The sequence below is a fragment of the Engraulis encrasicolus genome, chromosome 6, assembly GCF_034702125.1.
Source record: "Engraulis encrasicolus isolate BLACKSEA-1 chromosome 6, IST_EnEncr_1.0, whole genome shotgun sequence".
Lineage (NCBI taxonomy): Eukaryota > Metazoa > Chordata > Actinopteri > Clupeiformes > Engraulidae > Engraulis > Engraulis encrasicolus.
The window spans coordinates 13,774,082-13,791,040 of NC_085862.1; the positions used below are offsets into that span (position 1 = coordinate 13,774,082).

At 43.3% G+C, this 16,959-nt stretch overlaps 1 protein-coding gene across 1 annotated transcript in view; it reads right to left on the bottom strand.

Moving 5' to 3' along the window:
* Window positions 1–582: 582 nt before the first annotated feature.
* comp (cartilage oligomeric matrix protein) overlaps window positions 583–16,959 on the bottom strand; it is a 33,470-nt gene continuing 17,093 nt past the window's right edge. The window contains exons 12-19 of the mRNA XM_063200704.1: window positions 10,756–10,808; window positions 9,953–10,146; window positions 9,364–9,542; window positions 8,715–8,763; window positions 8,370–8,566; window positions 5,582–5,754; window positions 2,240–2,379; window positions 583–1,282 (exon numbers count right to left, since the gene is read on the bottom strand). Coding sequence (XP_063056774.1) covers window positions 1,224–1,282; window positions 2,240–2,379; window positions 5,582–5,754; window positions 8,370–8,566; window positions 8,715–8,763; window positions 9,364–9,542; window positions 9,953–10,146; window positions 10,756–10,808 — 1,044 coding nt within the window. The 3' untranslated portion in view covers window positions 583–1,223. The remainder of the gene's footprint in view (window positions 1,283–2,239; window positions 2,380–5,581; window positions 5,755–8,369; window positions 8,567–8,714; window positions 8,764–9,363; window positions 9,543–9,952; window positions 10,147–10,755; window positions 10,809–16,959) is intronic.

The following is a 16,959-nucleotide window of genomic DNA, read 5'->3' on the forward strand; positions in this document are numbered from 1 at the left end:
CCTGTGCTTGTGGCCGAGTGTTTCGCTGATGCCCCGCCTCCATGGAGAAAACAAAGTTTCCCCGCTGTGAACCCAGCCACAACTTTTGGGAGACTGTTCTTCATTCACCATCCCGATGAGAAGCCCAATGTCTTCGAACTTTGAAGTGATGTCAGGGTCTGAAGGACTATACAGTAACTCCAGAGTGATGTCAGTGTATGTATGGCACTGAAGGCCTACCAGCTGCATCTGTCCTTTCATTTCTATTTTGTGACATGCATTTCATCATCTGTGTTTCTAAAATATATATATGTGTCTAATACTACCCATTTCTAACAGTGTGTACACAATACAATGCACTTTTGCGACAGATGATTAATTCCCCAGGTAGCCTACTTTGATTAATATGATCATTATGCCTTTAATATCCCTTTGCCAACTATTTGTAGTGAGGTAGTGGACTGCTAGGCCCATTTTCCCAGCATCTCAATTTAATCTCGGAGCAACAAAACATTTTCATAAAGTTGGATGCATTGATTAGTTACAGCCTAAGAGGTGTTAAAACTTGTCATTATTTCTTCAAATAATTGTCACAATGGGAGGGACCTGTAAAGTCCTTTATTCAACATTTCAATGTTAACTAATATGTCGAGGTCAAATGGAACTGAAAGGGTGCATACACAGAACTGTGCGACGTCACAGGTAGACATGTATGGGTACTTATTGAACACTTTTTGCCATTTTGCCATTTTTGGAAATGAGCTTATATTACACCTCTCCTTGAGTTAAGTCATTGAGAGTATCGTATTATGAGTATGGCAGTGGAAATTTTACCTTCAAATTTGCACTGCCATACTCAGAGAATGGCTGGAAGTACAGAAGAAAAGCAGGCTACGACTCAATGAATTGACTGAAGGAGAGGTATAGTAGTATGAGCTTATTTCCAAACATGGTACACCATCGCTTTAACAAACATGGCAGTGCGGCATTCTTCTATGATTCAGATATTCCCCTTCCCAACAGTACTGTGTTGTGTTGTGCGCCACGCTGCCCTGGGTCACCACTACTGTAGCTGATAAGAGCGACTGAACAGTTGGCACTGGGCGGGACCTCCACGTGGCTCCAGCGAGGTCGATATTATTGTTCCCTGTGATGCGGAATGTGTTCCTGGAGGAGGAAGGACCTGACTCCCCGTCGTCCCCGTCGGTCTGGAAACAGAGGCGCCTCTCCACTCCGCTCCGACATCAAAACGACAGCTGCACGTGTTCCGTCCGGAATCTCTCGAAGTCCTCAGGTATCGTGTCTGTGAAACAGGTGTGACACTGATGAGGACCAGACCAACACACAACTCTCTTTCCATATTCACCAGAGGGTGTCACTGCTGTGTGAACTGCTGTGGACAAGCCCACCCATGAGGCCTTTATAATACTTTATAATATGGGTATTATATATATACTGTGTGTGTGTGTGTGTGTGTGTGTGTGTGTGTGTGTGTGTGTGTGTGTGTGTGTGTGTGTGTGTGTGTGTGTGTGTGTGTGTGTGTGTGTGTGAGTGAGTGAGTGAGTGTATGAGTGTGTGTGTTGCAAATAGGGTAATATATAGGGTATAGTACATTTTAATTGTATTCATAATATGTTATAACACATTTATCTGGTTCCAGTTACCTGGGACTTGCCTCCACACTCACTTTGAAGTGGCTCGTTGAAGTGTATAAATGTTTGAGTCTTGATACGAGCCTTCGTGACTCATTCCAAATTCAGAACAGTCAGAAGGCAAACACAGTACCAGTGCACGTCTACGGTATAGTGTGTGCGCTGTGCACAGTGTAAAATGTTCATTATGCACTAATTCAAGTAGCCTACCAAGACACTGCTGAACTGCACTAGACGGAAGTGTTGAATATAAACCCATACAAGCAGAATTAATTGGAACATTAAATCCATTAGATTATATTAGATTAGACACATTAAGATTTTCATGTAAAAAGTGTTAAAATACTCTTTATTGAAAAAGACTTTAAAGCACAGATTGGGATTGCATTGTCATTTTAGTGCTTTTATTCAATAGAGAAGTGAGTAGGCAGAAAATGATAAAGAGAGAGAGAGAGAGAGAGAGAGAGAGAGAGAGAGAGAGAGATGGGGTAGGGTTGGGAAATGACCCAGATGGCCCGGATTCGAACCCTGGTCCCAATAGGCGATATACTGTAGCTCGTAAACAGTATGGCAGTGTGCCACAGTGCCCCCTATTGGCAGTCTCTTACCATTACAGCGGTAGCGCAGATTGGCCCATATGATGTTCTCCTGTGAGAAGCAGAACACCCCCAGCCTGCCCCCCCTCATGGTCGTGTCTATCAGGATGCCTGTGTCCGCCACCATCTGAGGACCCTCGTAGAAGCGAACTCTAAACTCACACACACACACAGACACACAGACACAGACACACACACACACACACACACACACAGACGCACACGCACACACACACAGGAATGGTGAGATTCAAACCTGCAGCGGTTTGATGTAAAGCCCATCTCCATAACCATTAGGCCTCTGCTGCCCCCAATCTGTGACTGATGTGCCATGCTCGTAGCTAATTAGTACCACAAAGTTAACAGAGTTAACTGGCTGTCCCAATATCAGTATCTGTAGCCTGTAGGACCTACAGTAGGCCTATCTAACTGACAACTATCTATATCTTTCTGGCATTGAACTTGTCTAGACTTGTACAGTATCTAGGCCTATGTTGTAGCCCCATGGCTCAGGATCAATACCAGGCCTTGAAAACGAAATTATTTTTCAATTGTTCCGTTCCGAACGGTTCAGGTAGACCTTTATTTAACGCTTTCGTTCCTGAATTCGTTCCGCCACCAAAATTTCGTTCCTGAACCGGTTCAGAACGCAAAATATCGTCCATTCTTATCGTTCCCGGAAGTGTTTTGCGGGCCTATCAAGTTTATTTTTATGGACTGCATCTTATACCTAGAATAGGCGTACCCATTAGTATTTGCCCTTGATTTACACAGTAGCTACTCTATCCCCAAAAATAATAGGCTAAATCACAGACGGCATCCAAAAACATTCAGATCTCGCATTCTGGATACGTGCTAAACTCCTTACCTGGCTGTAAGTTTTATCCATATGGAGATCTTGCGCTATAATTCCTAACCCTGCATGGTGTAGATATGGTGTAGCTGGTCTGTTGCTGACAAATAACTCAAATTTCCTGTTTAACTCTACAGCGCAAACACTTCAATGAATGCTTCAGGGTATGCTTTTGTGAAATTTTATAAAATATATAGAGAACGAAATAAACCGTTATTAACCGGTTTTGTGGATTTCAGAATAACGTTTCTGTTCAGGAACAGTTGAAGACCATTTCGTTTTCGTTTCTGTTTCTGCTCCTCATAAAATTGCGTAAAATTCCGTTCGTTCCCGTTTTCGGTTTTCGTTCCTTGAACCGGTTCGAAGCCCTGATCATTACATTACATTACATTACACTGAGTGCGTTTATATGCAGTATCCCGAATATGAGGCATATCCCGGTTATGGTCATATTCGAGATAAAGTGTTTATATGAGCACAGAGCGTTATATCACAGTCTACATTCTTGGCCGTTATAGAATTCTCTTCAAATGCGCGTATCCTGGATACCAGCAACAGCGTTCTATGGGAAGCCCCTGTATTCGGGATAAGATGTTTACATGCGTCAGTATCCCGACTTCTGTCAGAATACTCCACTTGGCATATCCCAATTTCTCAGTAGGCCTATCCCAAATAAGGAAAGTCAGGAAAAGGTGTTTATATGCTCAAACGCAAACTCGGGATACTTAATATCCCAATCATATTCAGGATACTGAAATGCATGTAAACACACTCATTCCATTACACTATTAGCTGACACCTATAGGCGAGTACATTTAGGGTTTAACCCCAAAATAATTGATACAAAAGGTTTTTTTATGGATTCTATTACTATTGGACCTGCTAAATGACATACTAAAAATCTAGTAAAATCTGACTTTGGGAAATGAGTTTTTTCAACATAGCTGCCATAGACTTATTATAAGGGTCAAGAGACACTCCAGGTGAATAGGCCAAAAAATTTAGCTTGCCGATATCACCACGAAACTTAATCCGGTGATTACTCATATATTTGTGAGAAAAAAATGTATTGCAAGTTTTCTGAAATGTTATGTTTTAATATGGTAATTGGACTATATCTAATTAAATATGCATTAAATTTCAAAATGCAAAAACTCAAAATCTGAAAAAGCCAAGCTCAAAATTACTCTTTTATTTTGTTTCTAGTAAGCCAGAAGATATCTTCAGAAGAGATTATGGACATCTCTTTTCGTTTTGTAGTAAATCTAAAAATCTTTGTGCAGACTCACCAGCTAGCATTTTTTTTTTCAAAACATGATTATTTAACATCTCTCTTAGATAAATAATTGAGTTTTATGTTTCTAAAGTTCTTCCAGACATTCTTTGAGTCTGGTGGTATCATTCTTAGCATGTATCAAGGGCAAGGTCAGCTGTCCTCAAATCATAGCCTCCCCACAGAGGTGTCCTAAGGGCTGGTGCTGGGACTCCTATTTGCCATGTACACCACATCACTGGGCCATGTTATCTGTTCTCACAGCTTCTCATACTACTGTTACACCGATGAAGCACAGTTACTTTGTGCCAGATGACTCCACGGTCACACACATTTCCGCTTGCCTCTCTGAACTATCCACAAGTATGAAGGAATGCAACCTTCAGTTGAGCCTCGCCCAAATGCACTGCTGGTGATCCCAGCCAAAGATTTAGGTTGCCATGATATCGAACTCAATATCGATTCTGCTACTGTTGCCTCAAATAAGGCCACAAGAAATCTAAGTGTCATTGTTGATGACCGTCTATCATTCTTTGACCACATAGCCTCAGTTTCCTGGTCATGTCCTCTTTTTCATGCCCTAATTGAATACAAGGCCCTGACCCTTGCCTATGAAGCTACAACAGGCCCTACTCTGGCTTACCCGAAAGCTATGCTAAAGCCCTATGTCCTTTCAGGGCATTGTCTGTCTCCAGTACCAACCGTTTCACCTTGCCCTCTACTTACACATGTAGTGGCTCCTGTCTATTCAGTTCAGCTGCTGAAAGACCCAAAATACCTAGTGACACCATGATTCATGATGATGTGCCCTGACAAACAACACATGGATATAACCATAGCAGTAGTGTCTTTATCCACCCAAACAGCACTCCAAACAAACAGATCCTGAAAACATGTTAGTTCATGCCAATGTAATTATCATGTAGTAACCTTTATTTTAAAAAACGTTGATCTTGAAAATGACACCTTTCCTGAAGTTAGATTTTCCTAGATTTTTAGTATGTTACTAAGGACAGCTGGATGTATTGTACTCGACTACTATGTGGTAACCCCATTGCCATGGGTGCCGCGAGGGGGGGAAAGGTGTTACAGAATCTAAGGGCCCAACAGCACTGACAGGGCCCTTGGAAGGATGCTGATAACGTAATTTGTCATTTTGGGGGCCCAAAATTTGAATCTTTCATGGGGCCCAACATAGGCGCCCCTGCCCATTGTGGAGGATCGGTACCTGATGTAGCCCTCGGTAGGCCTGTGCTGGAGGAACCAGCGGTAGGAGGTCTTGTCCTTCCAGCCCACGTTACGGGAGTCCTTCCACAGCAGCTTCACCTGGTCTACGGTGTCCCCCGTGTGCCATAAAGAGTTGCGCAGGTTCTCTCCTGGGCCCGTAGTGGACTTGACAGCCTGAGAGATGGAAGGCAGAAGTAGCAGGTTCAACATTAGAGATGGAGGAAGAAGAAGGACCTCCAACACACTGGACAACACAGGACGAGAGTTGAGTTGACTTTAAGTGACATACTACAGGTGGATCACTTTAGTTTTAGGCCTCCGCACATCGGCTCCGACAGCACTGCTCCGCCAAAGTTCGATTCCATTGTTGTCAATACAACCCCGCACACCGGCGCAGATGTCCGCGGACATTCGCGGATGTCGGCAAGCGATAAGAGGAGAGTTCTATTTTGTCTGAGCCGCCCATTGACTATCCATGCTATGTTCATGTGAAATTGGTTTTGGGGGTCAGAATTGTGGCGGAAGCGAAAGTGCTCCGCAGTGCTGTCGGAGTCAATGTGTGGAGGCCCTAAATGTACCTTAACGTGGTGTCAACAATGATCGATTCGGCGATCCGAATCAATGCGGGGCATGGACGATCCAGAATCGATCCGGCAAGTTCCAGAATCGATCCGGCATTTTTTTTAAGTTTCAATTACTTCCATGGATATTTCGGGAGCAAATGAATGTTAAATTAAATAAAAGCACTTCAAAACATTGCAAGACTGATACAGACTGATACAGAAAACAGCCAATACATTGTTGCTCAGTATCTGACTACTTGTATTGCCTCATCATGGCTGATTAAACATTTGCTTTGCTTTCAGAAATGTAATGCATTGCAATGCATTGTAGAATTGAATCGGATCGGATCGCATAGAATCGAATCGAAACCTCCTGAATCGTGATCGAATCGGATCATGAGGGCAGTGCCGATCCACACCACTAGTACCTTAACGGTTTGGTTAATTGTCTGAAACCCAAGAAATATGGTTAATGTTTAATGTACCAGCCCCTTCTAGCCTACATTTCACAATTCTAGGTTTTATCATTGATCTTCCATTGAACTAAGCTTGCATAGAATGTTGATGGAACTCTTCTGGTATGTTACACAACACCAGTATGGCTCTTCACCTGGGCCGTAGGTGGAGTGAATGGCCGATGGGAGTGGCCACGAAAAAAAAAAAACATCTCCATATCTTTCACAAACACGCCATGATGTTTCTGCAGCCAGGCATCAGACTGGCTGGCTGTTCTAAAGGCAAGTGGGAGGGGCCTTGTCCTTGGTACAAAGGCTGCAGTCATGCCCATGGAACAACTCAGGGATGTCAGCTGTCTCGTTGCTTTCTGCATTCTCATTATGTGGAAGGAACAACTCAGCATTCATTTTTTAAAATTAATTTGCTGCGTATTTCTACCACAGCAACATGCAAGTACTTCAACTTCAGTTGAGTAATTTCAGTGACACATCAAACTAGACTAAGTAACTTGCTGTTTTCCATGCTATTTAGAAAAACAGTTTACACTGGCATGCATGTCACCAGCTGCCAGGAACTGCTGTCGGTGGTGATGGGGAGTTCCGGAATGGAGAGTTCCAGAATGTGCTCAATGGGTTCCACTCTTTAGCCTATTTTTTGCACACTTCTTTGAATTCTTTCTTCAATATTTTGATGTTCTTTTCTTCAGTTTATTATATAAATATGTAGTTTATTTTTTATTTTTCCCCCCAAAAAAACTGTTCATTTGGTACCAAAAATATTGGAATTTGTGAATGCTTCAGAGTGTTCACCTTTTTTTCCTTGGTGCTGATTCTCAATCTTGTGCAAGACAGAAGAAACCTGGGGGACTGAAGACTGCAATATACTAGCCAAATAGTATGAACTAGTCTTTAGTGCTACAGACTTCCTCTATCTGATGCATGTGGTAAATGCCTATGCTTGCAAGTGTCAACTGTTTAGCCCAGTGGTTCTCAATGCCCCCTGGACCTCATCATAAGCCGCCGGCGGGCCCATCTGTGCAAAGATGCTACCCCTACATTGAGCTGTATAAGGGGCTACTGTACCTTGAGCTGTATGAGAGGATACCCATACTGTACCTTGAGCTGTATACGAGGATACTGTACCTTGAGCTGTATAAGAAGATACCCCTACTGTACCTTGAGCTGTATAAGAAGATACCCATACTGTACCTTGAGCTGTATAAGAACATACCCATACTGTACCTTGAGCTGTATAAGAAGATACCCCTACTGTACCTTGAGCTGTATACGAGGATACTGTATCTTGAGCTGTATAAGAAGATACCCATACTGTACCTTGAGCTGTATAAGAAGATACCCATACTGTACCTTGAGCCCTATGCCCCATACAGTAGCTTGAGCTGTATTAGAGGCTACCCATACAGTGCTGTAACACTTAATGAACACTTTTATATTGAAAGGATAGAGCAAAGTTTTGGGACTTTTGCGCTGAGTATTTTGGAACACTGGGGGGAGGAACCCGGGAGAACTCTCTGGAGAGAAACCGAGACTGGGAGTGAATTAGTTAGATGGGGAGCAGCCTTTAATGTTGTGTGCTGATAAACGGTTAATAAACCATTTCGAAGTCTTACACATTGGCCTCTGGAATCTATCTATGCACAGAGCTCACTTTACACTGGTGGCAGCGATGGGATTCAAACCCACGGCCCCGAAGAGACTGGAGCCTCAATCCTGGAATCTATTTATATGCACAGAGCCCACTTTACAGTACCTTGAGCTGTATGCCCGGCTCTGCCACGGCTCGGAAGGGGTTGGCCTGCCAGTAGATCTGCTCCACCTGTTTCCACATGACCACGTAGAAGCTCGAGGAGTCCTGGTAGCCGAAGATGAAGCCGGCGTAGTCGTCATCCGTCACCGTGTTCACGTGGAACGTGCCCTCGAAGTCCACACCGTTAAACGCTGTGTAACCTTCGTAGGGGATGACACGTGATGTAAATGCCACATGTATGCTTTGCATAGAGCTAGATTAAAACAAATCTGCTGTGTGGCTAAACTACAGTGATTTTTGTTTGCTTTATGCTGTTACCACCCAGAATGAGATAATATAGTGTCGTACCGACAGCAAGGCCTGGATCACTGTTCATGGTCTGTACAATCTCTCTGCCCTGTTAAAAAAAAATGAAAAACATTATCAATTTCTTGTGAAAACGAAGATGGTTAGTTAGGCCATTTCAATCACACACAGTAACAAATGTAGTGTTAACCGTACCACCTGAGTGGTAGGAGTTTCCCAGTAGGTTATGCCACCAGTAGTTAGCTACCTTCTACCTCAAAGTGTTCACGCCATTTCAGCTAGTAGGAGGTTAGAAACATCCCATCTCACATAACTGGAGAATGCACCATAATTCAACACATAGAGGGTCGATTTAACATTTTCTAGAGTGTTCTTGGTATTTTGAGTACCGGTACTCTTTAAGTGTTGAATTAACACTGTATTTTTTTTTTACTGTGCTGGCAAGTTGTTTATGTTTTGGGCAGTGTTGGGGAAAATAGATTCATTAGTTATAAATCTAGGGCCACATATTCCACATGTTCCACCTTGTTTTACCTGTCCAATTCAACTAGGTGATCATTCAACCAGCCAATCACCTGGCTGAATTGGACAGGTAAAACCAAGTCATTTGGAATATGTGGAACTAGATTGTAACTAATGACTCAATTTTGTTCATGACTGGTTTTGGTCCAGTGTGAGTTGAGAACTGGACCTGATTAAGGACCACCCAGTTGGGGTCGATCTGGGCGTCGCCCTCGGGGTCCAGCACCACCGTCTGGAAAGCCCTGAAGTCCGTCAGGGTGACCTCCGCGTTCTCGGGGCAGTCGTCGTACTTGTCCACGAAGGTGTCGTTGTCATAGTCGTTCTCGCACAAGTTGCCAATGCCGTCCCCTGCAAAGCATCGAGAAGGTAGACGTTGGTCACACTCAACATGCTAAAATGCATCTGTTACTCTCTACAAACTGTGCAAAAGCATTTAGGAAAGGCAACAACATCATGCATCTCAACGTGGGCGGTCCAGCCCCCCAGGGGGCTTTGGGGAGCTCTAGGGGGCATTGAGAAGGATACAGCTGAAAGGGGACAGTGCTTAGTTGCCACTGGGGGGTATTAGTCCATTTAAGGGAGGTGTTGTCAGGCTTATGACGAGGTCAAGGGGGCTTTGGGATGCTAGTGATGAGACCAAGGGGGCGTTTGTTCAAAAAAGGTCGAGGACCACTAGATGTTTTTACTTGAAACTAGAAAAATAAGATTGCTAAGATTTAATTTTTGCATTGCACAAACACGTGACATGCTCTATGTACCATCGGAGTCCTCCTGAAGGGGGTTGGGGACCAGGCGACAGTTGTCAGGGCCGGGCGGGATGAGGTCGGGGATTCCATCGTTGTCATCGTCATCGTCACACTCGTCCCCGAGGCCGTCTTTGTCGGTGTCCAGCTGAGAGCTGTTGATGACGGACGGGCAGTTGTCCCTCGTGTCCTGATGGCCATCACCGTCACTGAGGCAAAACAAAGCAAGTTCATTTGTATTAGAGCACATTTCATACACAGACACAATTCAATGTGTTTCACAAAAATAAAAGTAAATAGAGAATAGAGAAAACAATACAATAGAGAAAGAACACATTAAATATATGAATCAAAGGCAAATAAAACATTAAAATAAGACATCAAAAACATTAAAATCAAAGTTTGATAAGTCCTGCAAACAAAGAGGACATCAACAAAACTTAAGAACCATTACAGCCGTGCACAGACAGGGCCAGTTTTAAATGACTTGCTGCCATGCAGAGCATCTGTTATAAACTTGTTACCAAAACGATAATGACAAAGTCTTCGGGCCTGTCTCAACCAAACGCGTCATCTGACTCTTCTATTTGATCACCATTTCATAGTTATACCATCAGGAATATGCAGGCAAACACCTAGGACAGCACATCAGAAAATGAAATAGTCACCGAGTCACAAAGGAGTGATACAGAAAATGTGACAGGTAGCCTCTTTGTGCAGATGGGCCCGTTCACTCATTGCTGTACATTAGCACTCTAATAAGAGAATTTAATTTGAAATGTCATGTATGTGTAGAAATAAGACCAACAGGACCTTACCTGTCCTTATTGGTGTCACAAGGGTCTCCAATAAGGTCGTCATCTGTGTCACGCTGCGGAGAGGAGAGGAGGTGGGATTAGAACTGCTCTCTACACCAGGTGAGGAGGTGGCATTAGAACTGTTCTAGTGGAGAGGGGGTGGGATTAGAACTGTTCTACACCAGAAGAGGAGGTGGCATTAGAACTGCTCTACATCAGGTGAGGAGGTGGCATTAGAACTGTTCTAGTGGAGAGGGGGTGGGATTAGAACTGTTCTACTGTACATCAGGAGAGGAGGTGGGATTAGAACTGCTCTACGGTGAGGAGGAGGTGGCATTAGAACTGCTCTAGTGGAGAGGAGGTGGGATTAGAACTGCTCTAGTGGAGAGGGGGTGGGATTAGAACTGTTCTACACCAGGAGAGGAGGCGGGATTAGAACATCAGGAGAGGAGGTGGGATTAGAACATCAGGAGAGGAGGTGGGATTAGAACTGCTCTACGGTGAGGAGGTGGGATTAGAACTGCTCTAGTGGAGAGGGGGTGGGATTAGAACTGCTCTACGGTGAGGAGGAGGTGGGATTTGAACATCAGGTAAGGAGATGAGATTAGAACATCAGGAGAGGAGGTGGCATTAGAACTGCTCTACATCAGGAGAGGAGGTGGCATTAGAACTGCTCTACGGTGAGGAGGTGGGATTAGAACTGTTCTAGTGGAGAGGGGGTGGGATTAGAACTGTTCTACTGTACATCAGGAGAGGAGGTGGGATTAGAACTGCTCTACGGTGAGGAGGAGGTGGCATTAGAACTGCTCTCTACACCAGGTGAGGAGGTGGCATTAGAACTGCTCTCTACATCAGGAGAGGAGGTGGCATTAGAACTGTTCTAGTGGAGAGGAGGTGGGATTAGAACTGCTCTAGCGTATCAGGTCTTTTCGTCGAATGAATTGGTGAGAGGGGACCATTCGAACAAAACGTTGGACCATTAGTATAAGGCTGGGGATCTTTAGTCGAGGATGGTCCGTCTACCGCAAAAGCCAACGAAAGGTCCTTAAAATTGAACTAAAGATCCTTAGGTTTCAACTAAAGGTCCCTTCAGTCTGCCTATATTAGAAATGTAAATCAGATTTTTTAATGCTCATTTTAACGGGTTTTCTTAGAATCAGCTTTTTTCATGCTCATTTTAACGGTTTTGTCTATTTAAATATGTTCATTTGAACGGTTTTGTCTAGCCTATTTTAAATAGCCTATTTGTTTTTTGTTGATTTAAACATGTAAATCTATAAATAATATGTACTTAGGCTACTCGTTTTTACTGGTAGGCTATGTTGTTGTTGTTTTTACGATTAAGTCCATGGCTACAGTAAAGAGAGAGAGAGAGAAGTTAAATCGTTAACACTGCATAGGGGAGCGCTCTCTCTCTCTCTCTCTCTCTCTCTCTCTCTCTCTCTGCCCGGCGAGGCAATGTTCTTGGGCGGTAACTTTTTAGATGCGAAGCACCAGCAACAAGAGAATGCTGTCTGCCTTACACACAACAAAGTTCGCGCATGAGCCAGAGCACTATGCATATAACAGTGTTGAAAACATTACAGAACCCATGCACCTGTGTTAAGTCCATGGCTACAGTAAAGAGAGAGAGAGAGAAGTTAAATCGTTACATTAACACTGGACCGCGCTCTCTCTCTCTCTCTCTCTCTCTCTCTCTCTCTCTCTCTCTCTCTCTCTCTCTCTCCCTGCCCGGCGAGGCAATGTTCTTGGGCTATAGTTTTATTAATTGAATAAGCTGCCTATTTTGTTTCATATCCTGTCTTTTATTGTTGGAAATCGTCCATCGATCCAGTCAGGCTGCCTATTTTATATCCTATTATTCCCGTGTGTCCTAGGCCTATTTCTTTTGTTCGAAGTCTAAATATATAACTAATATATAACTGATTTACCCGCGATTCATATAGGCCTAGGCCTAATAACGGCACAAACTGAATGACAATAAATAGTTCGCGCATGAGGCAGAAAAAATAACAGTGTCGGAAAACATTATAGAACCCCTGCACCCGTGTTAAGTCCATGGCTACAGTAAAACAAAAACAAAAACACTAAGAGCGAGAGAGAGAAGTGAAATCGCTATATTAACACTGCATAGGAGCGCGTTCTCTCTCTCTCTCTCTCTATGTATCTAGTAGGCCTATCTAGTAATCTAGTATGTAAATCAAATGTTTTTTTTTTTGCTGTTTTCAGATGTGCTTCATAAATAAAATGTACTTAGGCCTACTCATTTTAACTGGTATGTTGTCGGTTTTTTACGTTTATGCCGTTACATTTTTTGACAATTATCTAGGTTACTTTCTACTCCTTACATTTCTGGAACAATATTTGAGAAGCTTTTTTTCACTTTTACGCCGTTACTTTACTCCGTTACATTTTTGACAAATATCTGTAGGCCTATGTTACTTTCTACTCCTTACATTTCTGGAACAGTATTTGAGTAGGCCCTAGCCCCAGCTGCGGGCAGAGAGGCGGGAATCGCTTTGAATCAGGGCAGCGTGCGTCTACTGAGCACATTTGGTTGTCATGCAGCGAGTTTTCTGACTTCCCGGTAACTTTTTAGATGAACGCTTCTAGCTACCGTCTTCTGTAGGTCTGGAATATACCTACGTGTGGAGTAGGCCTAGAGGTGCGCGGTGGATGTATTATTTCATCCGCAACCGCTTCTTAGAATTTCTAATCCACCTGCTATCCACCCGCCCTAATGTTTTTTCTCCAATTTCCAAAACCGAATCCACCCGCCATCCGCCTATTAGTTTTTAGTATTTAAGATGCCTGGGGCACATAGTCGATCGTCTTTTTCAAGCAGTGCAGGTCATTTACATCTTGCCAGCCTATGTTTTAAAAAAATCTCTAACTTACAGCGATTCCCAAGTTGTCTCCACCCATCGCACAAACGTGCGGATGCTTTAATGCAGCCTACATTTTAGCAGTTTAAATACCTCCAGTCCAAGCAGCACAATCGAAACTATTGGCTATCTAGCTTACAATTTTGGCTGGTATCCAATAAGACGAGTCAAGTGACAGTAGAGTCTTGCAAAGAGTGCAGAGAATTACGTCGCGCGCGTGTGTGTGTGAGCGAGAGAGGGAGAGAGAGGGAGCGATTCCAAACTTGTCTCCATCCATCGCACAACGTGAAAGCTAACGTGTATGCTTTAATGCAGCCTAAATTGTACCAGTTTTGCCTCCTCTCCAAGCACCTTTTTAAGTGGTGGCAACCATGCATGTTTTCAACAGGGCCACGCAGAGTGGACAGTGGAATGCTGCTTGAAATAAGTCGATAATGAATAAAATATTATGCGCAACGTCTACAAAAAAAGTAATGGCTATTATTACCGTTGCGCGTAAAGATGAGGAAGGGATGGATAGATGGATGGATGCTGTCCTATGGAAGGGGCCGTCAAACAGTCTACATGACATCTTCATTAAAGTCGTTAAATAAGTATCCATAGCCTACTATGTTTGACGGCCCCATCGTCTTGCAAATATTTACGCGCAACGGTCATAATGGCGTCTCGCACTACACATGCTCGGATGATGCCAGAGGCGAATAGCAAACAGCCAAATTAAGGCATATTCGACATAGACTACCACGACAAGTTACCGTTTGGGTCGCAGTTGGATGTTTATTCAGTAGAATTATGTGCGTAATATCAGCTCCATCCACCAAATGCAGCACAATCCCCGTTACTTTCACGTGAGGTTCAAATGGACATTACTCGACAAAATGCAAGTCTGGGTACCAACAACTGAAGTAGGCTACAACATAGAATATGTACCACATATAGGGGTATTTTCATTTTCAGTCCTTTATGTGCGTTATGCCCAGCTTTTATTGAATACAGCGCAGGTTTTGAAGTTCACCAAACGAGCATCAACTTTGTGCAAGTCATTAAAACTCTTTTTTTACCAGCACTGACGTGTACACTGTTTCATTTATTAACTAATTGCACTTTCTGCCTTCTCGTTTCACATGTGATAAATCCACTTAGTATGCTTTATCCAATTAGCCATGGATGCAGGATCATTCACTGGACTGGACACTATTGTAAGATGTGAAATTTAGACCACGATTCAGGAACGACAGACAACGGGAGTAAAGGTTATGGTAGTTTTATTTTTACAATTTCATAAAATACAATTAGGAGGGAAAACCACCACAATATCCATGCAACCAGCAGCGTCTGTAAACTGCTATCTTCTTTGAATAAATGAATAAATAATCACAATCTGGAGACACTCGGACGATAGTAGCCTACAAAAGTTAAGTTAAGTTACACACTCAGCCACTGCTGCCGGACGTTGGCTCGTCAATTACTTAATCAACTATAACACGCGCAATAGCCTACCCAAATGCAACTTACACACAGTTCCCAAAGCTACCGGCCGCGCGCAATGGATACCTACAGCAGCCCTGCCCCACCCCAGCGTGTAGCGCACAAGTCTACACTATTGTCCGAATGTTGTTATTTCAAGACAGCAAACTGTCACTGTCCGCCGGCCGCTGTCGTGACATATTTTATTAACACTAGTATGTGAGTAACAAGTGAGGAGTTCCTTGATAGTTTCCTTAAGGGTGAAGTAGCCTGGAATACTGTCGCAGATCAGATAGTTCATTTCTAAATGATCCTGTTATGAACCCGAGTTTAGTAGCCTAGATATCACGCAGTGAACGAGGCAGCCTGCAAACAGTTTGAAGCGCAATGTGGCTGTAACAAGTTAGAAAGTAGCCAAACTCTGTTGCTTGTTAACCTTTTAAAATTATGCGCGTAATGGTGGGGTGGCGTCCGCGCTAATGTAATATCTTGAGCGTGCTCGGTGCGTAATTCCAAGAGCAGCATGAAAAGGAAGATGATGGGCTGACCGAAACGCTTGTCCCCTGTCTGTCGGTTTCATTTACTTTTTTCGGCTTTGTTTAATACAGTTTTTGATTCTGCATTCAGCTCCAGTGTGCTACTCCTTTCTTTCTTTTTAAATTATGAGCGTTCCACGAACTATCTTTCTTTGCGCACGCTATAAAATGGCAATAAACATGTTACTATAAACCACTGGTTTACTATGTATGCTTTCTAATGTTGGTAAAGGCGGCATAAGCGGGATAATGTATTGTCCACACGTGACTACGGAAAATATATTTCCTTCGAAGCGGAATAACAGCCCTCCTCCTTCGGCATTGGGGGTGTTATTCGCCCCGTAGGAAAATATTTGTAGTCTAGGTGTAGTCTACTTTTTTGAAGTGGGTATACTGTATATTCTCGCATTTTTGAAGTGGGTATACTGTATATATTTATGCCATTCTAAATAATGGATCAATCAATTTTAAGTTGGTATACTGAATCCCCTAAAATTTAGAAGTGGGTATACTCCGTATACCTGCGTTCTACCACTGCGTGTGGACAATACATTATCCCTTACCTTAAAAGCTGTTGTAGGCCTACATTTTAAAAAAAATCGTCAAAATGCCTCCTGCTCGCTTTGAATCAAAGCAGTGCGGTTTAATGTGTCTAGAAGTAGGCTATTGACCCTTGTGCTCGCTTTGAATCAGAGCATCGCGCGTCTGATTAGACTATAGTGCATCTAGAAGTAGGCTATTGACCATTGAGCACATTGTCATGCAGCGAGTTTTCTGACTTTCCGGTAACTTTTTAGATGCGAAGCACCAGCAACAAGAGAAAGCTGTCTCCCGATACTTTGATGTTTCTGATTCTGAATGACAACAAATAGTTCGCGCATGAGCCAGAAAACAATATAGGTCCTAACAGTGTTGAAAACATTACAGAACCCCTGTGTTAAGCCCATGGCTACAGTAGAGAGAGAGAGAGAGAGAGAGAGAGAGAGAGAGAGAGAGAGAGAGAGAGAGAGAGAGAGAGAGAGAGAGAGAGAGAGAGAGAGAGAGAGAGAGAGAGAGAGAGAGAGAGACGTTAAATCGCTATGTTAACACTGCACAGGAGCGCGTTCTCTCTCTGCCGCGTCTTTGCATGAACAAATGAAATGGTAATTGAATAATAGTTTGCCAGTATTGCAGGGTGTATTAAACCCAGTGTACGTTGGGGTGCAAGGGAGAGCAAGGAAGAGAGCAGCATCTGTGATTAACCGCTTCGAAATGTGTGCGTAAAACCTGCTGTTAACCAGTGGGTTTTGTGAAGCTTGAAGTGTACCACATTAAAAAAAAGCTTTCGCAGATGAGGT